General features: G+C 45.7%; 1 protein-coding gene across 3 annotated transcripts in view; it reads left to right on the forward strand.

The window, feature by feature from the left end:
- Positions 1 to 1,926: 1,926 nt before the first annotated feature.
- TMEM154 (transmembrane protein 154) overlaps positions 1,927 to 14,131 on the forward strand; it is a 49,246-nt gene continuing 37,041 nt past the window's right edge. For all 3 annotated transcript variants that reach the window (XM_055336422.1, XM_055336423.1, XM_055336424.1), the window contains exons 1-2: positions 1,927 to 2,094; positions 8,696 to 8,749. In XM_055336422.1, coding sequence (XP_055192397.1) covers positions 2,007 to 2,094; positions 8,696 to 8,749 — 142 coding nt within the window. In that variant the 5' untranslated portion in view covers positions 1,927 to 2,006. The remainder of the gene's footprint in view (positions 2,095 to 8,695; positions 8,750 to 14,131) is intronic.

The raw sequence follows: 14,131 nt of genomic DNA on the forward strand, positions 1-14,131 counted from the left end.
TGATGGCTGTGTCAGGGCTGAGGAATTCCAGTTGCCTCCAGTGTTCACACCAACCAGAGCACTAGAGATGAACTGACTGGAGGGGGTGACTCATTGTCCCTGCAGGCAGGGAGCTGGAGACAGGGTGGGTGTCTGATGCCTCTCTCTCTCTCTCTGCCTTTCTTGGCACTACCACAAACATGATTATGAAATGTTATCCTGTGGTGCTTAGGCCCTAAACCTGAACAAGAGGAAGGACTTTGACTAGAACACAAAACCTAACACACTTTACTCTCCCCTGCTTGCTGGTCTAAACAGACACCTCTTTCCTGCATTGTTTCCACTGGGCAGGACTTCCACCCCCATTCTAAACCAAGTCAGTTCTATTTTGTTTGTTAACAACCTCTGAGAAATGTATTCCTCTGTAAGAAGGAAGGAAAGTGAAATGCAGATTCCCCGCCCCCCCTACCCCCCCCCCCAGAACATATTCTACTTCAGAAATGGGCCCTTTAAAAGATCACCTCTCTCTTTACCATAGATCCAGCAATCAAGCCCTTTGGTATTTTCCCAAAGGAGTTGAACACTTATGTCTGCACAAATGCTTGCACGCAGATGTTTCTGGCAGCTTTATTTATAATTGCCAAAACTTGGAAGCAACCAAGACGTCTTTGAATTAATAACTGAGATACACTCAGACAATGGAATGTTATTTAGCACCAAAAAGAAATGAGCTATCGTGCCATGAAAAGACACTGAGGAATCTTAAATGCGCATTACTAAGTGAAGGAAGCCTACACAGTAATCTGAAAGACTCCACGCTGCATAATTCTAACTATATGCCATTTGGGGAAAGGTAAAACTGGGGAGGCAGTAAAAAGATCAGTGAGTGCCTGGAGTTAGGGTGGAAGGAGGGATGGATGGGTGGAGCATGCTGAATTTTTAGGGCCGAGATATTATTCAGGAAGATATTATCACGGTGGATTTATGTCATTATACATTTTCCAACTCATAGAATGTGCAACACATGAGGGAATCCTAATGTAAACTATGGACTTGGGTGATTACGACGTATCCGTGTGCCTTCCTCCATTGTAACAGTTGTACCACTTTTGGAGGATGTTGATAATGGGAGGCTGTGCATGTGTGGGGAGGGGGAGTATATGGGAACTCTGTGGATCTTCCTCTTATACTGTGAGCCTAAAACCGCTCTAAAAAAAAAAAAAAACCAAAACAAAGGCTTTATAAAGAAAAAATTAAAAAAAAGAAAAAAGAAAAGTAAAAATAATAGAAATCATTTCTCTGTGGGGAAGCAAAGCACATTTGGGCATGTGTAGAGCATGTACCATACCTTCCCATGAGGGAGGTGGCATTTAGGGCCTGGGGACAGTGATGAGCCTGGCCAGGGAGAACTGGCCTGGCATTTTCTGATGGTACAGGTGCCCCTGCTCTCTAGGCCTCAGCTGTCCAACACAGCAGCTGCGAGCCACACGGGGTTATTTTAATTTACGTTAATAAAAATACAACTACAAATTCATTTTGAACTGGTCTCACTTCGAGGGCCCAGTGGACTACGCAGCTAAGGGTATTGTACTGGACAGATTCCGGACATTTCCATCATCTCAGAAAGTTCTAGTGGAGAGCGCCGCTCTGGTCCCTGGGCAGCCCCAGAGACTCACCTGGGGTTGAGCAACATCACGAATGGAGAATGCCTGCGGTCCAGGATCCTCAGCCCCCCCCCCCCCCCCCCCCCCCCCCCCGATCCCGGATCCCGAAGCACAAGGGGGCCCTGGGCGCCCTTTCCAGGAGACAGTTTCCGCAGCAAAGGGCTGGAGAGACCTTGCTCCCTGCATCCGCGCTTGCAGAGCCACTTCTCTTTTGCAATCCTTGCTGGTCTGACAGGCTCCTGCAGAATTACATCACTTCCTAAAAAACAGGCAAACACTTCTCCTTCAAGTTAGCACCGACCCAAACAAGCAGGAAACAGGAAATGTTGGGGTTTCAGGGAGGCTGAAGCCCGGCGCCGCACGATGCCGGGGCGCGCGGAGCGGAGGGCCCGGGGGGCTGCCCTCGTGTGCGCGCTGCTGACCGCGCTGCTGCCCCGCAGCCCGGCCCAGGGTAAGCCGCGGCCTGGGGGGTGGGGGGGGAGGGTCGGGGGGTCGGGGGGGGGGGGAACCAGGGGGGCGGAGGGCGGGCTGCGCAGCTCGGCCGGGAGGGACACAGCCCGCGCCCGCACCCCCGGCCCTTCTGCGAAAGAAGGGGAGGAAATCGGAATTGCGGTGGGGGGTGCGGGGGAGGGGGCGGGGGCGCGGGCGGGGGGCTCCCCCCAGCAGCTGTCACTCCCCGTAACTCCCCGCAGTATCGCTCTCCTAGCAAGTTGGGGTCCCTGTAGCTGACCGGCTTTAGCAGGCGCCTTTAGAGAGCCACAAACTTGTTGGCAGTCGGTGTAAAAAGAACATTTCAATCAGAAGTGAGGAGTTTACGTCTAAGAGCGCGGGCTGGGACATCAGCGAGTTCCAAAGCCTCCTGGAAAAACTGGGGTATGGAGATGTACTACTGGAAAGTGTACTAAAAACCGTAAAAAAAAAAAAACACCAGTAAACAGGAAATTATCGGAGGAGTTACCCGGCATCCATTCTAACTTATCAAGAGACGTCTTTCATCTATTTTTCTTTGATCTTGTTACTTCGGGGCATATGTTCTTTGCATGGATTGTTGTTACTAATGAACCTTTATTTCAGAAAGTGATGCGATTGTGGCAAATCAAAGGTATTGGAGAAGACAAAATATTAAATATCATGGTTTTGAGCTAAGAGCAGCAATTGCTTTATACCCCGGGCAGTTGCTACAAGCAGCACAATCACCCTCGATGGCCTGATTGCCTCCTGTAGCGCTGTTGACATGCCCTTGGGTAAATAAACTCGTTGCCCATGATTTCGGGCAACAGTTTCTACCTGCCTCTAGCTTAGGTCAGTATTTCAAGCAAAAGGAAAGTTCTCAAGCTACAGTTCTTTAAGGAGGACCGGGGAGGGGGGCTTGCGGGCACCCGCACTGACCCAGCCACAGTGTGGCAATTTCCTGGAGATTCACCGTAAGTGCCCAACCCACATTGCCCCACCGATCTCTTGCCCTGGGTGCTCTCCACGTCGTCGGAGGTGGAAAATGAAAAGTGAAAGGCGAACCATTCCATCTGGAAAGATGTCTGATTGAAATGGGAGGTGGTGATGAAGACGAGCAGGGGGGTGGTGGGGTGGGGGGCAATGTGTAGTCTTAGGCACAGTTTGGGGGCTGGGAGCGAGCATGAAGACAACGCAGCTCAAGCTGCCCTGTGGCACAGGTGCAGAAGCTGGGGCAGGGGGAGGTCAGATGTCCAAGCCCCAGGACCGGTCAGCTGTCCTGCCTGGGACCCCGGGGTTCCCTCCTCTGCTCCAGTGAGAGCCCTCTGGGCCACACTCCTTTCCCTGCAGGGTGTCCTTGGCATCTCAGGAAGCAGAGCCCAGCCATCCCACTTCCACCTCTTGTGAGTCTCAAGGCTACCACAGGCGCCTCAAACAGGTTCTGAAAGTAATGTGTAAGCTTGCCTGAGTATTTTCTTGAGCTTCTGACTATTTTCTTGACGTTTCTGAGTCGAAGTGTCTGCCATCTGGGAGATGCAAAAGGATCATCTGAAGACTCAGTAAAAATTTTCTTTATAATACCGATATCTGATCTGAGCCCTTACTGGGCTCTTCCCCAGTAAGACCTTTGGCTCCGCCTCATTTTTGCCCCTTAGACTCTGGTCAACCTCCTTCCCATGGCATCTCCTCCATGTGCCCTCCCGCTCCCAGCCAGTCATACCGAATGGAGCGTGTGCTCCAGGCCTCTGTGGTTCTTGTCAAAAGTGAACAACTTCTCTTTTTTAGAACCCTGAAGCCCCAGACCCCTACCTCCTCCTTGACGTCTCTTCTCATCTCTCCTTGGCTGGTCACTTTGCCTGTGTCATATCCACATCAAACGAGGCTTCTGTAAATGCAGCCGATCATGTTGAATCCTAATTGTGCATGTCTCCCTGTCTCCCACCAGGCTGTAAGCGCTGCCAGGAAGGTTCCTCGGTAGCTCATCCTTGACTTCCCAAAACCCAGTTGGGATCAGCATAAATAAAGACCTCCATAATTCCTGATAAATGCTAAAATCATTCTAGAATGGATTTGAGGCCAATCGCTAAAAATCAATGAGCTCCTGAAAGCAGATAGTGCTAGAATGGCAGAGAAGTCAGAGATGAGAAGCTGGGTTTATCTAGACAATCCAGCACACTTACTGAGCCCTGTCTGGATTTCTAATGTCAGAAAGTGCTCCCCAAATCCCATTCATAAAAAGCTATATAATCAAAGCTAAGGGGTGATCTCATATAAATGAAAGATTATGTATTTTTATTTTTAAAATAATTTTATTTATTTATTCATGAGAGACACAGAGAGAGAGGTAGAGACACAGGCAGAGGGAGAAGCAGGCTCCCTGCAGGGAGCCTGATGTGGGAATCGATCCTGGGACTCCAGGATCACACTCTGAGCCGATGGCAGACGCTCAACCACTGAGCCACCCAGGCGTACCTGATTATATATTTTTAAATTAATTTAAATTCAATTAAAATTAAAATTAATTTAAAATGAGCTAATGATGTCTAAGACTTCAGGATATGAGTTAGTTGATAGGTGTCAAACTCCTATTTCCTTGAATTTTTCAAAAAATATCTTGGAGATGTTTGGTAGTAGAATCCATCCTACTGACTGTATGAAAAAATGGAGGCACAGACTTACTCAGGTCACAGGGCTAACTAGTAGATCTAAGCAAGATTCAGCCGCAGGAATCCATGCTCCAACATATACTATAATGCCTCTGGGTTTCTGGGCTCTGCTGAGATATGTGTCTAGTTTCAGGTTTAGAAAAATATGTCTCGGGCAGCCCTGGTGGCTCAGCGGTTTAGCACTGCCTTCGGCCCAGGGCCTGATCCTGGAGTCCTGGGATCGAGTCCCACGTCGGGCTCCCTGCATGGAGCCTGCTTCTTCCTCTGCCTGTGTCTCTGCCTCTCTCTCTCTCTCTCTATCTGTATCTCTCATGAAGAAATAAATACAATCTTAAAAAAAAAAAAGAAAAGAAAAATATGTCTCTGGTACCCTTGCAACTATAGATGTATCCCATGCATTCTTAGTTGGAGTCTAAGGTCTAAGGTTATTGCATATTAATAAAGGAGCTGTATCTGGTCGGGTCAGAGACTGGCCTACAGGAAAAGGGTTGGAGAGAGCTGGGGTTAACTCTGGCCTTTAGGGGGAAAGGGAAGGGCTGCAAGGTGCAGAGTGAGCAACAGGGCATCTGGGGATTAGCACAGTTAAGACCAGAAGCAGGAAAAGCGGAATGATGAAGTCACAGGGAAGAGGCTTCAGGGTGTGGAAACCAGGGAGAGAAAGCACAGCCTTGTGTCATTCTTTATGGGAGAGTCCTGCGGAGAACTGACCCCAAGGACCAAATAGCCTTCAGAAACCAAACAACAACAACAACAAAAACAGGCAGAAAGGGATTTATTGGGGCTTAAAGTCCCTCCGCGTCTGAAAGCCTGATCCAAGAAACCAGAAGACGGCTGGGTCTTGGCTGGGATGGGCCCAACTGGGCAAAGAAACAATACGACACGCAATTTGCCTACCTGTGTATAGTTTGCACCGCCCTCTGATGTTGGCAAAGATGTGGAGAAATAGGAACTCTGCACCACTGGTGGGAGGGTTGGTGCAGTCCCTAGCCCATCCTGCTGCTTAACCTATTCATTGGGCTTTTAACTTCAGTCATATTTTTCACTCTAGAAAATTTTTTTCATTTCCAGAATAAAAAATGTTGTGTCTTGCTTTTATTTTTTCTTGTTAGTTATTCCTTCTTTTATGGAATAGTATTTTCTGATAACTTTGATCTGCCATGTATGTAGATCTAATCTTGTTGCTCGTTGTATCTGTTGATTCCCATTTGTGAAAGAAATCTTGGGGGCTCTGAGGACCCAATCTGGCACCCAGAAGGTGACTTCACTCCATTTGACCGAAACCCAGATTCTCTGATTCCAGCACCAGGTTACTGTAAACACTTTCCAAATACGATCTAGTCCTGTCACCGCAGAATAGTATTTGGAAGATATGGAGGCAGGGATGGGCCAGGCTCGAGGAAAGCCAGTGCTTGGACCTCAGGCTTACAGCCCTGCCTTGGGATGGAGAGGGGACAGGCTGAGCAGGCCTCAGGGGTCAGACTGCAAGAGTTGTATGAGCAGGTGCCAAAACCTCATGAAAGGTACAAGCCAACAAAGCAGAGTCTGCTGTGGAGGCATCAACCAGCAGCAGGTCAACAAGAAAGCCAAAGTTATTGCCAAGGAGAAAGAAGTAGAGAAAATCAAGTTGAAAATCGGAAGGGGGGCCAGGGTCCGTGGCATCAGGATGATGGTGAGATCAGCCTGGGGGTGGCACACCTGACTCTGACTAGAACTTTGTTAAAATCATTACTCCCTCCTTTCCTTCCTCTCTTCCTTCCTTCTTCTTCCTCCTTTCTTATTTTCTTTTTCTCTTCTTTTCTTTTCTTTCCTTCCTCTCTTTTCTTTTCTTCTCTCTCTCTTCTTTCCTTCCTTCTTTTCTCCCTTCCTTCTTTCCTTCCTTCCTTCCTTCCTTCCTTCCTTCCTTCCTTCCTTCCTTCCTTCCTTCCTTCTCTTTCTCCCATGGCCTTGTATGTATGTATGTATGTATGTATGTATGTATGTATTTATTTATTTACTATTGGTGTTAAATTTGCCAACATATAGAATAACACCCAGTGCTCATCCCATCAAGTGCCCCCCTCAGTGCCCATCACCCAGTCACCTCCACCCCCTGCCCTCCTCCCTTTCTACCACCCCTAGTTCGTTTCCCAGAGTTAGGAGTCTCTCATGTTCTGTCTCCCTCACTGATATTTCCCACACATTTTTTTCCTTTCCCCTTTATTCCCTTTCACTACTTTTTATATTCCCCAAATGAATGAGACCATATAATTTTTGTCCTTCTCCGATTGACTTATTTCACTCAGCATAATACCCTCCAGTTCTATCCACGTCGAAGCAAATGGTGGGTATTTGTCGTTTCTAATGGCTGAGGAATATTCCATGTGTACATAGACCACATCTTCTTTATTCATTCATCTTTCGATGGACACCGAGGCTCCTTCCACAGTTTGGCTATTGTGGACATTGCTGCTAGAAACATTGGGGTGCAGGTGTCCCAGCATTTCACTGCATCTGTGTCTTTGGGGTAAATCCCCAGCAGTGCAATTGCTGGGTCGTAGGGCAGATCTATTTTTATCTCTTTGAGGAACCTCCACACAGTTTTCCAGAATGGCTGCACCAGTTCACATTCCCACCAACAGTGCAAGAGGGTTCCCCTTTCTCCACATCCTCTCCAACATTTGTCGTTTTCTGCCTTGTTAATGTTCCCCATTCTCACTGGTGTGAGGTGGGATCTCATTGTGGTTTTGATTTGTATTTCCCTGATGGCCAGTGATGCGGAGCATTTTCTCATGTGCATGTTGGCCATGTCTAGGTCTTCCTCTGTGAGATTTCTGTTCATGTCTTTTGCCCATTTCATGATTGGATTGTTTGTTTCTTTGCTGTTGAGTTTAATAAGTTCTTTATAGATCTTGGATACTAGTCCTTTATCTGATACGTCATTTGCAAATATCTTCTCCCATCCTGTAGGTTGTCCTTTAGTTTTGTTGACTGTATCCTTTGCTGTGCAGAAGCTTTTTATCTTGATGAAGTCCCAGTAGTTCATTTTTGCTTTTGTTTCTCTTGCCTTCCCATGGCCTAATGTTTTAGCTTTAACATTTAGCCTAAGAGATGGACAGGAGCACCCTGAGAGCATTATATAGCCTCCTATGTCCCTACAGGCCCAAACCTCTATTCTAGGAAATCCACATAGGTAAATTTGTCTCTGAGTTTAAATTTCTTGTACCATCTTTTTCTTTCTTTTCTTTTCTTTTTTTTTTTAATAAACATTTTATGTCCTTGGGATTTCCTTGCTTTTTTGAGATTTCTTTATCAATGTAAAAAGTTGCCTCTTACACTTCATTCAGTAGCTCTAGGTGTTGTATATTGGGAGAATTTTTCAGGTTACCAACTATACCAGATTACTCGAAAAGGAAATTTTTCTATATAATCAGTCTGGAGAACAATTTGGAAATACTTAGCTGGATATGTTTATACCCTACAATCCCAATAATTTAATCCTAGGTATATACCCCAGATCAAAAACAAGTGTGCAGCAGAGTCATGGCCAAGAATATTAATTTTAGCAGTGTTTGTAAAGATGGAAAAAATAGACACAACTTAAATGAGCAGAAGAGAAATACATGAATTTTAATACAGTCCCAAGATGAGATATCATACAACAGGTAAAATTAAGGAACTAGATAGACCCAAATGTATGAAGATGACTCAATGTCAAATGTAGTGTTGGCCAAGAGAACCAATTGAAGATTATCCACGGAATGATTACATTTATTTGAAGTTTTTAAAAACATTCCAAATTATGCTTGTATTGCTTACGGATATAGGCATATTTGAAAAGTTGCGACTGATACAAGTTAACTTTAGGATACCAGTTACCTTTAGAGAGGGAGGGAGGGGAATGAGACTGGGAGGAGTACAAGGAGGGCTTTAATTGCATCTGTGATGTGTTTCTTTCAGAAGAAAACATGCTGGTCCTGGAATCAACAAATGAAGACCTACTGGCCCAATTCTGTGAGTGTCTTTTTTTTTTTTTTTCTGATCTGTGAGCTTGGAATGGTTTTTACATATATCAGTGGTTAAATAAACGTTTGTATAATAGCCTGTGTTTTGCCTTTTGGATCTAAAATATTTATTCTCTGCTCTTTAAGAAAAAGTTTACCAACCCATCTTCTGGCCAATATGGAAAAGTGTAAGATAATTGGTAGATATTCAGTTATCTGCTACGTTACTCTATTCTTTTAGGTAGGCAGACATTCATGATGAAAAATTATGAGAGTGCCTCTGAGTTCTCAAGCTTTCCTCCACATTTCCCTTCTGTAATTCCCAATCTCTTTGAAAGACAGTCGAGATGCCTTCATCTCAACCCACTGCGATCCGGCTACTGTATCAAGCACAGGACTCAAATGGCTCCATCCGGGCCACCAGTGCCTTCTAATAGCTAACCCCAAGGGACCCATTTCTGTCTGTATGACATGTTTTCCTCTGCATCGGTTAACATACTTAATCAATTATAGAAACGCTTTTCTTCCTCGGGTCTTTTAGTGCCATTTCCTCCTTGATCTCCTACGACACCGATTGTTCCCTTCCCGTCTTTGATGAGGAGTCTTTCTCTTCCACCTGCTCATTTCACAGTAATATCCATCTGTTATTTCTTATTCCTTACACCATTCCTGGGCCACGGCACCCATGCCGATTCCCAAAAAACCACCTCCCTCCAGGCCCAGCTGCCCAGCTCTAGACCTGTATTCTCACCGCCAGCTCTCCTTGGCCACGCAGGAGGGGGCCTTAGGCTCAGCATGTCCAGGAGGGAGCTCCTCAGCCCCCGTGAGTGTAGGCCCTTGTTAGCTCTCACCTAGTTACTTCATTGACTTCTTGACCCATCTCCCTGCCTTTAGTCTCCTCTCCAACCCAATTTCATGTAACATCCAGAGCACTAGCCCTATAACCAAAAGTAATCATTTCCCCCTGCGCTTCCCCCTTCAGTGGGATTTCGTTTCCTTGAGGTAGATGGACAAACCCCTTGACATCATTACAAGGCCCCTTGTGAGGAGTCCTGAGGTCCTTTCCTGCTTCACCCTTCCCGCCACATGCCCAATGGTACAACTGCCTGAATGTGCCAAGCTCTGAGGCTTTCTATGTACTTCGACTATAATGTCTTTCCCTGATACCTTTGCTTGATGAACTCCTGAGATTCAATTTAAAAATCTCCTCCTCTGTGAAAATTTCCTGAATCTTCCACCTCCAGGTAAATGAATGCCTTCCTCTCCCATGTCATGTCCTTGTACACAAACAAATGGCTCCTAGTAAACCCTATTATAGTTTCTGATTTATGTGCCATCGTCCCTACTTGCCAGTGTCTTCCCAGGGAGACATACACCTGGTCTCGTTCACCTGTATATCCCAGGACCTAGAATAGGTGCCTGGTACATAATAGACACACGACTCAATGACTGAAGAATGACATGAAATTTATCCAAGATTTACATGTATTTGTGACAAAATCATAATCATCCAAATAATAAAATGAAACTGTGGTAATACTTGGATAATATGATTTTTTTTAGTTAACGCTGTTTTATCTTATTCCAAAATGTTAACTATCTTGAATCTTTTTTATGTATAAATAGTTTATTTCTGTCTTCTGGAACTAAAACAGGCAACAGTTATTGCTTCCCTTCCTGTGGAGAATACTATGTAGCCACGTCTATGAGTAGTATTGAGAAAGTATTCTTTTTTTTTTTTAAGCTTTTCCTTATTTATTCATGAGAGACACTCAGAGAGAGATATAGGCAGAGGGAGAAGCAGGCTTCCTGAGGGGAGCCTAATGCTCACATGATCCCAGGATCCCAGGATCATGACCTGGGCCAAAGGCAGACACGCAACCATTGAGCCACCCAGGTGCCCCACTGAGAAAGTATTCTTATCTATCTTCCTCTCAAACTAGGGATGGAGTTTAGACCCAGAAAAGATGCACTGAGCAGCATGACAATTTGCGGAAAGTCCAGGTAGTCACAAACATTTTAGAGAGACTTTTGAAAGGAAGACAAAAGAATACAAATTCCATAGATGATAAATTTCAAGCCAGTAAGAGCGGATTTGAAAACTCAAAAAAGAAATAAAATTTCTGTAATGTAAAGTGAATAGAAAAATCTGCCTGGGGGGTGGGAGTGGGGGAGGACAACACAGAAACCTTTTCTGATTAATTAAAGAAGATGGTTTGAAAGGAAAGTTATCTACTGGAACAGGGTCCAGTTGGTGGTGGTGTTTTGGTTTCTTTTCCTTGAACAGAACCATCCAATCTAGTTTGTTTTTGAAATTTGAATTTTTCTTCTATGTGTCTTTGTTGTATATGAATAAAACCACCTTTATTGTTTCCTGCCTCCCTACTCCATTGTAGTTTTCAGAAATAGGAGCCCCAGTGGTTACTCGGGTTTCCTGACATATGTTTTTGTCTTCCAGTGACAAAAATATTAATTTAAAAATTCATGTATTTTTTTAAGCATTATGTTTATTTCTGGTTAAGATGACTAGATTTAGCAGATAAAAATATCCAGTTAAATGTAAATTTCAAACAAAACTTTTTTTTTAATGTAAATACCTCTCATACAATTCAATGTAAATAGAGGCCACACAAATATTGCATGGGACACATTTATACTAAAAAAATATTTGTTGTTTATCTGGTATTCAAATTTAACTGGGCATCCTGGACTTTAGTAACTGTGAATGCGATTATCTCTTATCAAGCAAAGATCTTCTCTATGTTGGTGTATCACTAAGACCACAGGCATATTGGCTATGTAGCCAGTTAACAGATATTAGAAAAAAATTTAGGCTGAGTCCTAGACCAAACATTCAAATAGCAAGGAAATACATTGTGCTGGAGAAAAAAAAAACAAACATGAGATAAACAAAACAAAACCAAAAAAACCCCAATGCTTACATAGATTGAAACCAGGAATCCAAGAGTGGATCAACTTTAGAGAATCTACTAATGTAATCCATCACGTTAAAAACTAGATAAGAAAAAAAGTGCAGGATTATATCAATAAGGGCAGAAGGGAGGTTGGCAAGAGGTTGGGACTGCCCAGCATCAGCAGCTCAAGCAGCAACACTCAATTCTCAGTGCTTGAACCTGTTAGATTGTCCAGGATGGAGGGGGCAGGATTGAGTCTCTTTCAAGGTAAAATAAGATCAGGAGCAAGCAGGGCTTAGGAGACCTAGTGAGGGACTTTGCTGACCCCAGAAAATCCAACCCACAATTTGTTCCCCTCAGACACCACTTCAGAGACCTCAGGAGATTACCTCCTTCCTTGGCCTCCTGTCACAAGAACACTTCCCCAAAATAAAACAAATTCTTGCTCTCTGCTCCCCCAGAGGCTGGTGATGGTAACTTCTGATTATACCCCCTCCCCCTTCCTCCTGCTGCTCACAGTGAAGGTACATTAGCCCCTGGGATACCAGCCCACATCTCCTTCCCCTGCTCTCTGCCCTCTAATTTATCACAAACATACATCTCCACTCATGTTTTGGCTTGTCCCTGTCTTTTCAGGGGCCTTCTCTGGCAGCTCTGAGCCTGTGCTGACCTGAGGGCCCACATGCCCCGCAGAAGAGCCCACCTTGTCTCCCTTCCCTACTCAGAGTGGGGCTGATAGCAGGCCAGGGAGAGGGCAAGGGCGTGGCCAAGAACTTTTGTTTTCAACTTACCCTCTGAAGTTGAATTTTTGAAACTGGCTATTCAAAAGCGAGATAGAAGTATAATAAAAACGGAAAAGGATTCAGATTAGTAATGACAATAACTATCATTTTAATAAAATCCCCTTTTTCCCCATTTGAAAGCACTTGTGTGTCTATTATTCCACTAATGGTAGAGAGAGTTGTGGTTTTTAAAATCTGATTCATTTACTTGAGAGAGAGTGTGTGTGCAAGTGGGGTGAGGGGCAGAGGGAGAAGCAGACTCCCTGCTGAGCAGGGAGCCCTACGTGGCGCTTGATCCCCAGACCCTGGGATCATGACCTGAGCTGAAGGCAGATGCTTAACTGACTGAGCCTCCCAGGCGCCCAGTAGAGAGAGTTTTTTTTTTAAATATTTTATTTATTTATTCATGAGAGACAGAGGCAGAGACACAGGTAGAGGGAGAAGCAGGCTCCATGCAGGGAGCCCGATGTGGGACTCGATCCCAGATCTCCAGGATCACGCCCTGGGCCAAGGGCAGGAGCTAACCGCTGAGCCACCCAGAGATCCCGAGAGTTCTAAATGTCAAAAGTGTATATATATTGCGTCCCATAAAAATACACACATTCTTCTTAAGCCGCCAGGTGCCTGCAGGCCAGAATAGGTCTGCAGTGTGCAAAACGGTAGTCGGATGGTCAGCACCGCAGCTTCCCCAGGTGAGCAACTTTAAATCGAGACGGCCTCAGGGTCTGGGCAAATCTGAATAAACAGGAGTAAACCTTCTCTTTAAAAGGCATCAAAAAAAAAAAAAATGACATCAAAATAAAACGTTTAAAACGCAACAGACATCAGAGCGTCGCGGGCCCCCTTTGTGGGCCACGTTTTCATCTGACAGTAAATGGCAGTCGCAGGTGCGCTTCTCAAGGCAACGGGGTGGAAACGCGAGCGAGCCTCACAAGCCAACTCCCGGACCGAGGCGTCTTACCGGGTGACCCGCCTCAAAACAAGCACAAGACACCTTGTCAACCTTCTTTCAACGTGAGGCATTGTCACCTCCAGGCATCGGCTGGCTGCGGAGAAAGGTGCAGGGGCACAGGCAGCTCTAGCCCAAGGCCCCTAGAGTCAGGCCCTGCCCTTGCCCCTCGGGCCTTTGCCCCCCGCCGATGAGCCCACTTCTTCCCACCCCATCCTCTTCAGCTAAGCCGGCCCGGAAAATACACCGCACAGTCCAACCAACATCGTAGACTGCGTAGGGCAGCAGAGCTCACGATGGAAACGCCAACCGGGGGGCGCAGGGGGGCTCAGCTGCCTTCAGCTCAGGTCGTGACCCCAGGGTCCTGGGCTCCCTTCTCCCCGGGGAGCCTGCTTCCCCCTCTCCCCCTGCCTCTCCCTGGGCTTCTGCTCGCTCTTTCCTTCTCTTTCTCTCTGGCAAATAAATAAAATCTTTAAAAAACAACTATCCGCCCAGTTCCCTAGTCCTGCCTCCAGAGAATCAGGTCACCTGTGGGAAACTATGGGGAACCCCGGATTCCCCCCCCACCCCTCCCCTACCCAAACAAACAAGAACCAGAAACATGAAATTTCATCACTCAGGATTCTTAACTTGGCGTTAAGCAGTTCCTCTCTTTCTCCAGTGTTTTCTTTACAACTCAGAGAACTGAGGAAACCACCTTAGGTCCCTATTTCTTTGTGACCAAGAATGGACTGTGTGTTTCCTTG

Source organism: Nyctereutes procyonoides, unplaced genomic scaffold (genome assembly GCF_905146905.1).
Source record: "Nyctereutes procyonoides isolate TBG_1078 unplaced genomic scaffold, NYPRO_anot_genome, whole genome shotgun sequence".
Lineage (NCBI taxonomy): Eukaryota > Metazoa > Chordata > Mammalia > Carnivora > Canidae > Nyctereutes > Nyctereutes procyonoides.